General features: G+C 37.1%; 1 protein-coding gene across 2 annotated transcripts in view; it reads left to right on the top strand.

The window, feature by feature from the left end:
- The window catches only part of FRK (fyn related Src family tyrosine kinase), a 113,319-nt gene that overhangs the window by 82,694 nt on the left and 18,064 nt on the right, over nucleotides 1-12,561 (top strand). For both annotated transcript variants that reach the window (XM_055261908.2, XM_055261916.2), the window contains exons 3-4: nucleotides 9,546-9,709; nucleotides 10,563-10,731. In XM_055261908.2, the coding sequence (XP_055117883.1) occupies nucleotides 9,546-9,709; nucleotides 10,563-10,731 (333 nt within the window). The remainder of the gene's footprint in view (nucleotides 1-9,545; nucleotides 9,710-10,562; nucleotides 10,732-12,561) is intronic.

Raw genomic sequence — 12,561 nt, 5'->3', positions numbered from 1 at the left:
AATAAATGCATGTAAATATTTAGATTATTTCCTTAGAGTGAGTTTTGAAAAGTAGATACACTGGGTCTCATGTCTCATTATATCTTTACCCAGTGAAAGATTTTCTGTAGGAAACTGAGATAATATAATCCAAGTATGTTAATTCCTGGTGATTTATTGCAGATATAATACCAAGGGAGGAGTTAGAGTCCCAAGAGGAATAAAGAATCAAGTTATTTCTTCGAGCATTTCTCTGCAATATCAGATGCTGTAAATGCTGTTTTCATGGGAAATTGTACTTTTCACGGGAAATTGTAATTTTCAATTAAATTAGCTGGCAAAATATTGAATGTTACAATTATATATTGTTAATTAAAGAGATACTCATTTGCTTTACATACCGGATATATAAACAATAAAATTGACATTCTGTACTGAACACCTAATACCCAGTTTTGATAAGGAGTTGGTTTATTTTCATAAGGGATTGGACTATTGGGGTCTTTAGAATAAGACTAATTTTTCTCAAAAATGTGATCAGCATTTGATCCAATATATAGTTCAGGCTCACAATTTCTATGCTATGCCATGTGGAAGAGATAGTTAATTTTTGCCTACAAAAGTTGTTGATTATTGTCTCTAACTATAAAGTAACCTCAGCTGGGCTTCTTGACCAGTAACAACCCTGACAGACCGTAGGACCTGGCAGCTATTAGATGTATCCTCAAAAAGCTTTTTTGGTAAGCTTTCTTGAGTCAACTAATATAGACACTTCCTTAATGGATCATGATCTAATTCAATCTACAGTTTAACAGTAAAACTTACTGACCAATGTCCGCAGCACACAGAATTTTCATGGTTGGGAGCCAAGTGCCCTTTGAGACCCACAGGTTGAGTTGTATGAATAAAATGAATCAGCTCTGTTTGTTCTCTTTAGTCTTAGTGGATATTTTTCCCCAGGAAAGGAGAGAACAACTCTTCTACATGATGCCACTTTAATAATTTAGACAGATGTACTTTCTTTTCTCAAAATAATTCGTGCTGGAATCCTACTCTATTTGCTGTAGAAGAGAATTCAGTGTAAAATTAGCATGTGTCTTGAACTGTGTTTTAATGGGAGATACAACACAACAAATCAACTAATGTTATTCACTTATTGGTGTAGAGCTATCTTAGCATGATTTCTGAGGCAGTGGTATAGGGAGAATCATCATGGTTGTCTTTGTAATGGTTTTGAAAAGTATAAACAAATCTTCTAAAACAAACCAAATAAACAGGAGTTTACAAGTGCAGGAGTTTTTGCACACAGAATTAATAGCAATTTCTTAACTTAATATGCTTGGTAGACACTGTGTTAAGTTGCCGTTACTCTGTAAGGAGTAGAAAATGTTACTTTGGAACTGCCTCTCTTTTGTTGACAATGCTATTTGACAATACCGATATTGTGATACAGTATTCACACATTGTACATTAGAAATATCTATCATCCTCTGTGAACAATGACACTCAAACTATCCCTGTGGGAGTATATAGATAAGATCATTATTCTCATTTTCTAGATAAGGAAACTGAAATGAAATTCCTTGCCTAAGGTCAGAGAACAAATCACTGGCAGAATAAGATTAGGGGAGTGAGTTCTTGATTTTCATTCCTTTGCTCAATCAACGAAGTCATATTGTTTTACTGAGTATGGAAAGAGATTATTATCAGTCAGTAGAAATAAGGCTATGCCCAGATGATGCCAGAAGACCAGCTGAAAAACAAAAATCTGCACAATCAACCATTTGTTTTTCTGTAAAACACCAAATTAATTGTTATACCAATGTTTTTCACTAAGCCGACTTGACGTCTTTGTGTCTTGCAGACACAGCCTCTGACTTTATGTTTATGTTTATGTTATATTCCAAAGTTAGTTTCCGGAATTTCTGTCTTTTAAAAATCTAATTTTGGAATATCCCGAATTTCATAATTGTTTAATATGTTCTGAATAATATGTTACCCGTGTGGGGTAGAATTGGGGCAGAGTTCTTTGAAAGTGCTTTACGATAAAATCTCACAGTATTCTTTTATATAGTGGCAGAGAAACCCTTTTCTACCTTAAAAGCTCCAAGGTGAGAATTACTTAAGTTTTATGAAAGGACTGCAAAATAAGGCCTTACCATGTTAGAAGAAAGCTGGGCTTCTATATCTGTCACCAACTATATATTACATAAATGCACTTGGGTTTGGCAAATAGGACGGAAATCATCAGACCCCAGCTAGATCTCATAGATCCTCTCCCGAATCAGTTACTCTGGATGTGAGGGTTGCCAAATAATCAGGTGACCTGTGGTATAGTCCATATAGAAGTTAATGTGCAGAATAGCTGAGTTCTTTCAACATGCAACCAACATTTATTGTACTCCTCATACATATTTACCTACGTCTCCACAATATATCCTAATTCTTCGACATGTTCTGCTAGATTAATCAGTTGACAGGTGAAACATTTCTCCCTAGGTCAAACAGCATGTAAACTCAGGATCTTTGATCTTTTAGCTGAGTTCAATCATAATGCCAGCAACTTTATTGATGGATGACTCCAGTTTATTTTAGTTAATCTTATATATTTTTTGCAGCTGAACTACTAAAATACTTAACTAGTATGAACTCATAGTATTTCACAAAAAGAATGGCACAAGCATTCACTTATAGTCCGCAGGAATTGGAATAGGCTCAGTTCAATAATAAAGATCACAAGCCAGAAAAGGAATAGAAAATTCATTTCTCTCTAGTTCTGAGACACCTGAATTCAACCTTCATTAAGAACAACAATTTGCAAGCATATGAACTCACCACTAACAAATGAAAATACTTTTAAAAAACAGTTTGCATTCTGTATTCGATTATTTATGAATATATGCAATATTAAAAGTGCCTTCATCCTGACTACAATGTATTGAATTTCCCTGATGTAGCTTTTGTAGTCTTATTTTTAAATAATACATATCTTCCAGTTTTGTCCAGATTGAGAACTTGAAGGAACCATGTATAAATGCTCATGATGCCAGTAAGAGATGAAAAAAAATTTCTGCATTATATTTTAAAAATCAAGAAATTAGATATTGAATTGAATGACTATTCTCTAGTAGTGTTTATATCCTGAGGTTTTTTTTTTTTGCCATTTTAAAATAAGATTGCAGGGAAGTCTTGTAAGTCCCGAAAGTATTGCTATAATTACCTATTTAATATTGCAGCAGACATCTCAGAAATTTATATTTCACTTAAAATACAAGAGTTAGTGATATCATTCATTCATTTAGTAGATGTTTATATTAGTGATTGCTCTGAGCCAAGCTCTATTTATTGGATGAAGACAGCAGAGCCCCTGCCCTCACAGAGATAATTCTACTGTGATAAATACTATCACAATTAAGCAGGTTTATGTGATAGAAAGGAGGAGCTCGAGGGGATAGAGAAGGCTGGCTCTGAGGATTTAAATTGAGAGGAAAGGAAGGGGCCAGATTCTAGAAGATTCACAGGAAAAGCATTCAAATGGGGTTCAAAAGCTCCAAGGTAAGAATTACTAAAGTTTTATGAAAGGACTACACAAAGAGATCAGAATTTAGGGAGAGAAAGCAATGGTCATCAGAAATCTTTGAATGCTAAGATGGAAACATTTGGAAATTTGGAGATTTTTTAAAAAGCCTACTCTTTTATTTTAATAATAAAGAAATCAAGGCCCATGAGACTGACATGTTTTTGGTTATATACTAATTAAATTGTAACCTGGGTCTGCCATTTCTCAGTCTGTTGCTTTTTCTGTTAAAGAAAATACCTCTCTTTGTGCTTGAAAACTCTAGGTGCTATTGCCAAGCATTGGGTTTTACAGTTTAGAATTTAAATCAGCATCATAAAGATCTGGCAAATATTTATTTAGGCTTTCTTTATATAATTAGTAGCAATCTCCAAAGCCGTATTTATCACTGTGATTTGCATCCCTTATTAAGAAAATCACAAAGCGCACTTTAACCCCTCTGCCATCTATTTACTTTAGTCTCTAGCTTGGAGACTATTGGATCTTTTGTGGTGCACTATGAAGGAATTTGTAAGTTTGTGTTTAATTTCCACGTAGTCCATTTCAATTTGGAGCTAGTAGATAGTTCATCTTGTTTATATAAGGGGAATTCTTTTTATTGCTTCCCATCATTTCCAATTACAGATCTATTGGCTTGCTAGACATCTCAGCTTTAATTTATGGACTTCTCTTTTTGATAGATGTCAAGGCTTGAACATGTAGGCCAAGAATTTATATAAATAGCAAGTATATTTTATATTTAGATATCCTTCTACTTCTTATATTTTTATAACTTTGTGGAGAAATGAATTGGGACTAACATGATATTGTTTGACTTTTTATTGGCTTTTTATTTTTATTTTTTTTCTGAGACTGTGTCTCGCTCTGTTGCCCAGGCTGAATTGCAGTGGCACAATCTTGGCTCACTGCGACCTCTGCCTCCCGGGTTCAAGCAATCCTCCTGCTTCAGCCTCCCGAATAGCTGGAATTACAGACACATGCCACCATACCCGGCTAATTTTTTGTGTTTTTAGTAGAGACAGGGTTTCGCCATATTGGCCAGGCTGGTCTTGAACTCCTGTCCTCAAGTGATCTGCCCGCCTTGGCCTCCCAAAGTGCTGGAATTACAGGCATGAGCCACCATGCCCGCTCCTTTGTTGGCTTTTTTTAAAAAAATTTTTAAAAATTATACTTTAAGTTCTGGCATACGTGTGCAGAATGTGCATATTTGTTACATAAGTATACGCGAGCCATGGTGGTTTGCTGCACCCATCAATCCATCATCTACATTTGGTATTTCTCCTAATGCTATCCCTCCCTTAATCCCCCATCCCCCAACAGGCTTCAGTGTGTGATGTTCCCCTCCCTGTGTCCATGTGTTCTCATTGTTCAACTCCCATTTATGAGTGAGAACATGCGGTGTTTGGTTTTCTGTTCTTGTGTTAATTTGCTGAGAATGATGGTTTCCAGCTTCAGGAATATATTATGAGCTAAGCTCTATATCCTGATAGAAGTCCTCTATTTGATGATTATTATATAGGGCAATTAACACTGGCCTAAGAGTCATAGCCAGTAGGAATGGTAGCTTGACATATCAGAGTGCAAGGATGTGTTCCAGAAACACAAAAAAGTTTAAGAAAATGATATTGCTCTTGAAGGAATTAAATGGATGCTTGCCTTTTGTATTTTAATGTAAAGGAAAACATTAAAATGAATGAATGATATTACTGCTGAAAGTAAAACATTTTCCTGAACACAGATGACATAATATTATTGTCATGAACTGGAGGTGTGTCTTATTAGACATTTAGATCTGCTATGTGAAATCTGCTGGTTATAGAGCATCTTAGAGTCACAAGGCCCCAAGTTGAATCCTGGCAGTGCCATCTACTCACTTTAATGAATAATAAAATGGACCTAATAACTACCTTATATAACTGTTATAAGATTACAATAAAATAATGTAAAACAGTGCTTAGCATGGTGTTTGGGTCAATACGTGTGAATATAACAATGTTAAAATGGAGTTTTTGATTGAGGTCATTAAGACACAATAGAAGTAAAATTTCAAAGTCAGATCTCCATACTCACAGTTCACAAAGGAATCGGTCGAAGATAGGTATGGCTGCTCTTGGATCTCTCAGCTTGTTAATAATTTAGAAAGGATACAAGGAGTGGAATGGAGGAATAATTTGCTGATGGCATTTTGCCTTTGAAGAAAGCTATTGGCACACTATGGGACCCCCTTTATTCCTGGGCTAGTGAATGGGACCCCAAACCTAGTGAGAGGGCACTTCAGGAAGGCCACTCTGAGAGCTAACTCTCCACCCTCTGCAGTTGGGAGGATAGAACACAGGTGCCTGACTCAGGTTGAGAAGGCGAAAGCATCCTGTGGAAGTAGAATAGAGGTGACTTAGGGCACCAGCCTCTGTCTCCTCCTAGTAATTGTCAGGGCAAGGGATGTGTAAATATTATCTCAGGACCGTAAGTGGGTCTCCTAATAAGCAAAAGTGCCATGGCACTGTAGATGGGCAGTCTGGAGGAGTTTTGGATTTTGCCCAAGAAAGCTTCTGCTGGAGGATAAGAGGAGACCTATAAGGGAGAATGTGGTGGGAGAACTGCCCAGGAAACAGAAGCTGAGAGGAGATTGGGTGCAGGCATCGTAGAAATGTCTGCATCTTAGCAACTGCAGTGAGGGTTCCTTTAGAGACGGGGAAGCCCCAAAGGGCCTGCATGAGTGTCCCAGAGAGGAGTCGGCTTGAGTTTCTGCCAGCAGGCTCGGAGTGGGAAGTCGACTGAATGTGGCCTTCTCATCCTTTACTCCCTTTTCTCTCTGCTCTTAGTCTAGATGCTCAGAACCCAGCTGGGAAGGAAAAGTGGGAGAGCAGCTATAGTAGAGAAACAGAGAGGAAGCCGCCCATACCGTGTTTCCACTGCTGCCTTTTGCCTGAAGCGGGCCAGAGCTGGGGAAGGAGAGAAGATTTGACATCTGATCACGTAGCAGTAGAGTGTTTTGGTTATCATTTGGGACTGGGCATCTAGGCTTGAATTGAGACTGTGTTTGTGATTTTAATTGGAAGTCAGACTGTCTAATACCTAAAAGTGGGCAAGAAAACTTTGCTGGAGCTTTCATCTAGGGACAGGGGAGTGTTAGTCTCACACACTACAAATTAAAGACCACTGGGAAGAACATGAAAGGTGTATGCTTTAATTATTAGTTGTGCTTGTTTGCTGTATTGTTTGCATTATTGTAGTTGATGCTGTGTTAGAAAGGTTACCTTCAAATTCAGTGTTGTACACCTAAAGTCTTGATTTTTGTTTGATATTTCCCTGCACTTTTCTGGCTTATAGCAAATACTCCTATACTGCAAGTCAGCTCAGTTATTTGGGAGGGCATTTTGTAGCCAGGTTTCTCACAGTGCTTACTAGAAAACTTATTTGCTTAAAGTTAATATTCTACGTGTATGTTACTGAGAATTTTTATATCCAAGGTGAAAATTAGGTAACATTTACTTTAATAACCTTCTATACTGAAATAATACAGCATGAACCATAATATAGCAGTCTGGAGACTCGATGTCCCATTTGTTCATAAACAGAAGCAAAACACTGACATTTTAAAAGTATTCTTTTAAATTGAAGTGTGATACACATAATAAAAGTACACAATTCATAAGAGTTTAGTTTGATGAGTACAAAGTGAATTCACCCAGGTAACCAGCACCAAGTTAAGAAAGAGAATTAGGTTAACATCCCAGTCACTGACCCCCTCATATCAATAGTTTTGCTTGTTTTTGTTATTTATTTATTTGTTTTAGAGACAGTCTTGTTCTGTTGCCCAGGCTGGACTGGAGTATGGTGGCACAATCGATCATAACTCTCTGCAGCCTTGACCTTCTGGGCTGAAGTGATCCTCCTGCCTCAGCCTCCCAAGTAGCTGCGACTACAGGTGTGTGCCACCAATCCTGGCTAATTTAAAAACAATTATTATTATTAGTATTATTTTTTGTTGAGACAGGGTCTACCACCATTGCCTAGACTGGCTTGCAGACCTGGCCTCAAGCAATTCTTCCATCTCACCTCCTAAAATGCTGTGACTAAAGGCGTGAGCCAACACGCCCAGCTCAGCCTTGCTTTTTAATAATGAGACTATATATTTGAGTTTGTGAGATTCATTCACATTGTGACGTGTAGCTGCAGATTTTGTTTATTTACAAATCTGCATTCCACTAGATGACAGTTTTTTAGCTAATTCAATTGTTTTTTAGTTGATAGATATTTGGATAGTTCTGTTTATTGGTTGATGAACATTTGGATTGTTTCCAGGTTTAGACCCTTACAAATCAGGCAACTAAAAACATTCTTAAACACATGTTTTGGTGAATATATTTTTCACTTTTATTGATTTTATGCTTAGGAGTGGAATTACTGTATGACATGTATGACTATGTTCAACTCTAGTAGATAAGGAAAAACAGTTTTCCAGAGTGGTGGTAAAAATTACTCTTCCATCAACTGTGTGTAGGAAGTCACTCTACTTCCTTGTTAATACTGTCTTTTTTCATTTTAGCTTTTCTGGTGTGTGCCAATTCCTGTTTTTGAAAAAAAAAAAAAAATTGTCCTAGCTATTGGCATGCCCTCAGTAAACCTCCATATGGGAAGTGGGATGTCTTCTTTCCTTTCATAAGAGCATTGCACCAGCCTGACTAATCACTGAAGCATAAAGTTATATATTTAGCAAGGAATGCAGAATAGCATTCTGGTGGTAAATGCTGCCCAATACTTATCAATAACTTTGCTAAGTGAAAGCATAGGTATAAAGTGCATTAGTCAATATTTTGAATGTAAGTGCAGAAATCCCTATTCAAAATAGTTTAACCAAAAAGGTAATTAATTGACTCTTGTAGCTGAAAAGCCAGGCTTGGCTGGCTCCTGGGATTAAGCTTCACTTTCCAAATCAAGACTGCCTCCCACTGGGCTGCTTCTCTTCTCAGGCAAGCGTGCTTCCTGTCTGGAGGCCAGGATTCTGCCAATAGCTCCAAACTCCCATAAGTAAACCAAAACCAAAACAACAGCCTCAGCAACAAAACTCTTCCTGTCTTTCTGGAACTATCAAGTCCCGGAATTGGGGTTCCTTGGCTCTTATTGCACTAATTATATCTTCTTCGGCTCCAGGTGGCTGCCAGGTCCCTCTGGACCACATGCTTTTAGAGAAGCAACAATTCTCTGAGGAAAATTGGGGGTGCTGTTACCAGAAGAAGGGTCAATGGTAGGTGGGCGGCAACAGTAACAAAATAGCCACTGCAAGCCAGACTAGGTAAAAATAACACAGTCTAGTTATTCCTGTAGGTCCTACAGGACTTACCCTTGCATGAAGCAATACTGCTGGAATGTTGCATATGTGGACTGCATCATTTTAGGCTCTGTGGAATTGCTTTTATTGAACTGTGTTAGGACATTCTGTTACCAGCCTGCATTGAGGTACAATATAATGAACAGTCCTGTGGAATTCTATGCATTATTGTAAGACGATATTGAGCACACCGTTTATTTCCAACGCCACATTATAGGATTTCATGGGAGAAATTTCTCCCTGGTCTCTGCACCAGGAAGAGTCAAACTATTTCTAAAAACCTTTCATGATTTTATCTTATGGATACTGTGATTCCTCAAAATGGTAAGGTTTCCTTCTTTGCATTGCTAGAGTGATAGAGTCAATTTTATGGCTTGTTTTAATCAAGTTTACTAGGCTTGGAAGCATGGATTCTTTTAGTGCTAGCCTCACCCCTTTATTTTTATATTTCTTTCAGTATTATTTCCCAGTTCTCACACTCTCTCTTTTGTTCTATATCCTTTGTAAACTTTCTTAAATCTTTTCTGAGACAAAGTTGAGAAATACATATAATTTTATAAAGATTTCATTTTATGCATTGAAAATGTCACCACAAAGTAAATAAATCTGCTTGGTTTTAGCAAGAAGTTTATTAACAGGAATTATTTTGGGTTCCAGTTTTAGATGGAGGAGTTGTAAAACACTACAGAATTAAAAGACTGGATGAAGGGGGCTTTTTTCTCACGCGGAGAAGAACCTTTTCAACACTGAACGAGTTTGTGAGCCACTACACCAAGACAAGTGACGGCCTGTGTGTCAAGCTGGGGAAACCATGCTTAAAGGTGAAAATGCTTTCAAGCTGTTTTTTTTTTATTGAAGTTAACTTTTTTCCTTCAGATATCTGAGTATTTTTCATAGGATATCAGTTCAGGAAAAAAAATTGTCATTTTATTACCTGAGGCGGGTATAGGCAAACCATGACCCATGAGCTCACACTGACGTATGCTTGTTTTGTAAATAAGTTTTATTTGCACAGATGCTCATTCACATGCGAGTTTTCTTTGGATTCTTTGGTGCCATAATAGCAGAGTTTAGAAGCTGCAACAGAGACCATAGGGCAGGTGGTAAACTAGAATATGAGTTCTAGGAGGGCAGGGGTCTTGCTTGTTTTGTTTATAGAAAAGCACCTAGTCAATTCTTAAAACAATTTTACTTACTAAATGAATGAGTAAATAAATGAATGAACAGATAAAGAAATGAAAAAATGAGTTTGAAAAATATAAAACATTTAATTATGCAAAAATAGATGATACATATAAAAAAACTATAGCCAAAGAGTTTGGGAAGGATTTGTGGGTGAGACGGAACTTCAGCTGGGCCCTGAAAATGAGAGGATTTAGCTAGGCGAAGAGGTAGACAGAAGTCATTCCAGACCTGAGTGAGGATGGCGTCAGGTATGGGATCAGACAGGTGGACAACGAGGTGCCTGACTTCCCGAGATTTGGAAGATCAATTTGAAGAGTTAACAAATGCAGATTCTCCCACCATACTTTTTGTTTTTGAAGTAATTATAATATGGTTTACAAGATTTTGTTTTAAAAAGTTTTATTTAAAAGTACCTAGACTATTATTTTCAACAAAATAATATTAAATCTACTTTTTTTTAACAATTGCTTTTATTATTCTATGAAACAGATCCAGGTCCCAGCTCCATTTGATTTGTCGTATAAAACCGTGGACCAATGGGAGATAGACCGCAACTCCATACAGCTTCTGAAGCGATTGGGATCTGGTCAGTTTGGCGAAGTATGGGAAGGTCTGTGGAACAATACCACTCCAGTAGCAGTGAAAACATTAAAACCAGGTGCGAAAACAATAAAGGTTAAATGGCATATGTGGATTTTTATGAGCTCAATTTAACACTGTAAATATCTAAGAGGTCATAGGGTGGCTAATACTGGCAGCAAGCAGGTGTTGTGGTAATTCTCTCTAGCCCAGGTGACCCCAACCTATGGATAAGGCATTAAAATATAAAAACAAGAACACACTTCCTGGTTCAGCTGAGTCTTAAAATATCGCTGATTCTGAAGAGTCTGACAACTCATCTCTTATCTGGAGTTAGGATTCAGTCTTCCAATGTCCTTCTTCCCATTTTGTTCCTAACCTTAGTTAGCAGATACTGACTTAGCTGAAAATATTTAAAAAATCAGAAGGAATCTTGATACTATTCAGGGAACAACAATTTTTAAAAGTATTAATTTTTATGGTTAAAAGGCAAACTGGTCCATCTAAAGAAACTTGTATTTGAAAATGTAGGAATTTTTTTCCCTTCCATCTTCCTTTTTCCTGTGATGGCAAGTAAAATCATACTGAAATCAGTATTTATTCAGCCAGGCTTTATTCCCTCCATTTTAAAGAGGGACTAAGTACCTTTCCAAATACTTTCTAGTCATATGATCTTGAGCAAATTTTTGAACTCTACGCTTCAGTTTTGTCATTTGTAAAACAGAGATAATAATAAGGCCAACCAAGAAGATAAATTAGGTCATTAGTGGAAATTCTTTGTATAGTGCCTGGTTCACAGTGATGGATAAAAACTATTATTATAATAATGAAAAAGTCAGCAAATGGCATAGCTGGGATTTGAACCCACATTTATTACTATTGCATCACGCCCCATGGAAGTGACAGTCTATAAAAGTGCAACATTGCTATAGTAGCCTCACATATACCTTTATAACAGAGGTAAGAATAAGCAACATAGGCTAGATTGTAGTTTTCTGGGAGACCTGCATTATTTACCTAGCCCAGAATTCTTAGAGGTTTGATAAACCTCCTGGTGGCAGAACCTGAGCACTTGGGATTTGTTGGCTAGCAGCATAGGGTAACACTGTGGTTCCCAAACTGTGTGGCAAGGCTCATGGGGGCACCACGGTGAATTCACAAGAGTGCTGTGGAATACTTAAAAGTTTTGAAGTCAACATTCTGAATATTGTACAAACTGCTACCTTGAAGTAGTAGTTCATGGTTTCAACTTTAGAAGAACATTCCTTTTGTTGACATCATATCTTTGTGAAGCTGGGTTTTTGATAGTTGCTATGGTCAAATGCAAAATCCACACAAAAATCAATATGGACCAGAAAATGGGGGTAGCAGTGCTTCATCTGATTCTAAGATTGGAGAAGTTGTGCAGTGTCCCAGGGATGCATATATCACTTTAGTAAGCACTTGTAGTTAAGAATTAAGTGAAGAATTATCTTTTCCTTTCAATTTACATGTGTTATTTTTTCAAATGGCTATTGAATTGTTAAGATAAATACTTCTTAATTTGTTTGGATCTAACCCAGTAATCAAAATAACTGTTAGTTTTTTTTTTTATTTTCACTTAGAGTCATCATGAAAAAAGTTATGGAGACACTAAAGGTTCCATGAACTGAAAACGTTGGGATCCTCTGGTGTAACAAGAGAATAGTGTCAAATTTGATATAAGATAAATCTGTGTTTAAACCTGGCCCTGTCCTCTGTGACTTTGGACAATTTTTTAACCTTTTGGAATCTTCTCATCTGGAAGTGGGAATCATAATAGTTCCTAATTTCTAGGGTTTTATGAGGACAAATGGAGTCAATGTGCGTAAAGTATATGCAGCAAGTTCTTAATAAATGTTAGCCTCCATGGGGCTGCTGACAGATGCGT

Source organism: Symphalangus syndactylus, chromosome 2, assembly GCF_028878055.3.
Source record: "Symphalangus syndactylus isolate Jambi chromosome 2, NHGRI_mSymSyn1-v2.1_pri, whole genome shotgun sequence".
NCBI lineage: Eukaryota > Metazoa > Chordata > Mammalia > Primates > Hylobatidae > Symphalangus > Symphalangus syndactylus.
The sequence above is the reverse complement of the archived record's forward strand: the minus strand, read 5'-3'. Positions and strand labels throughout refer to the sequence as shown.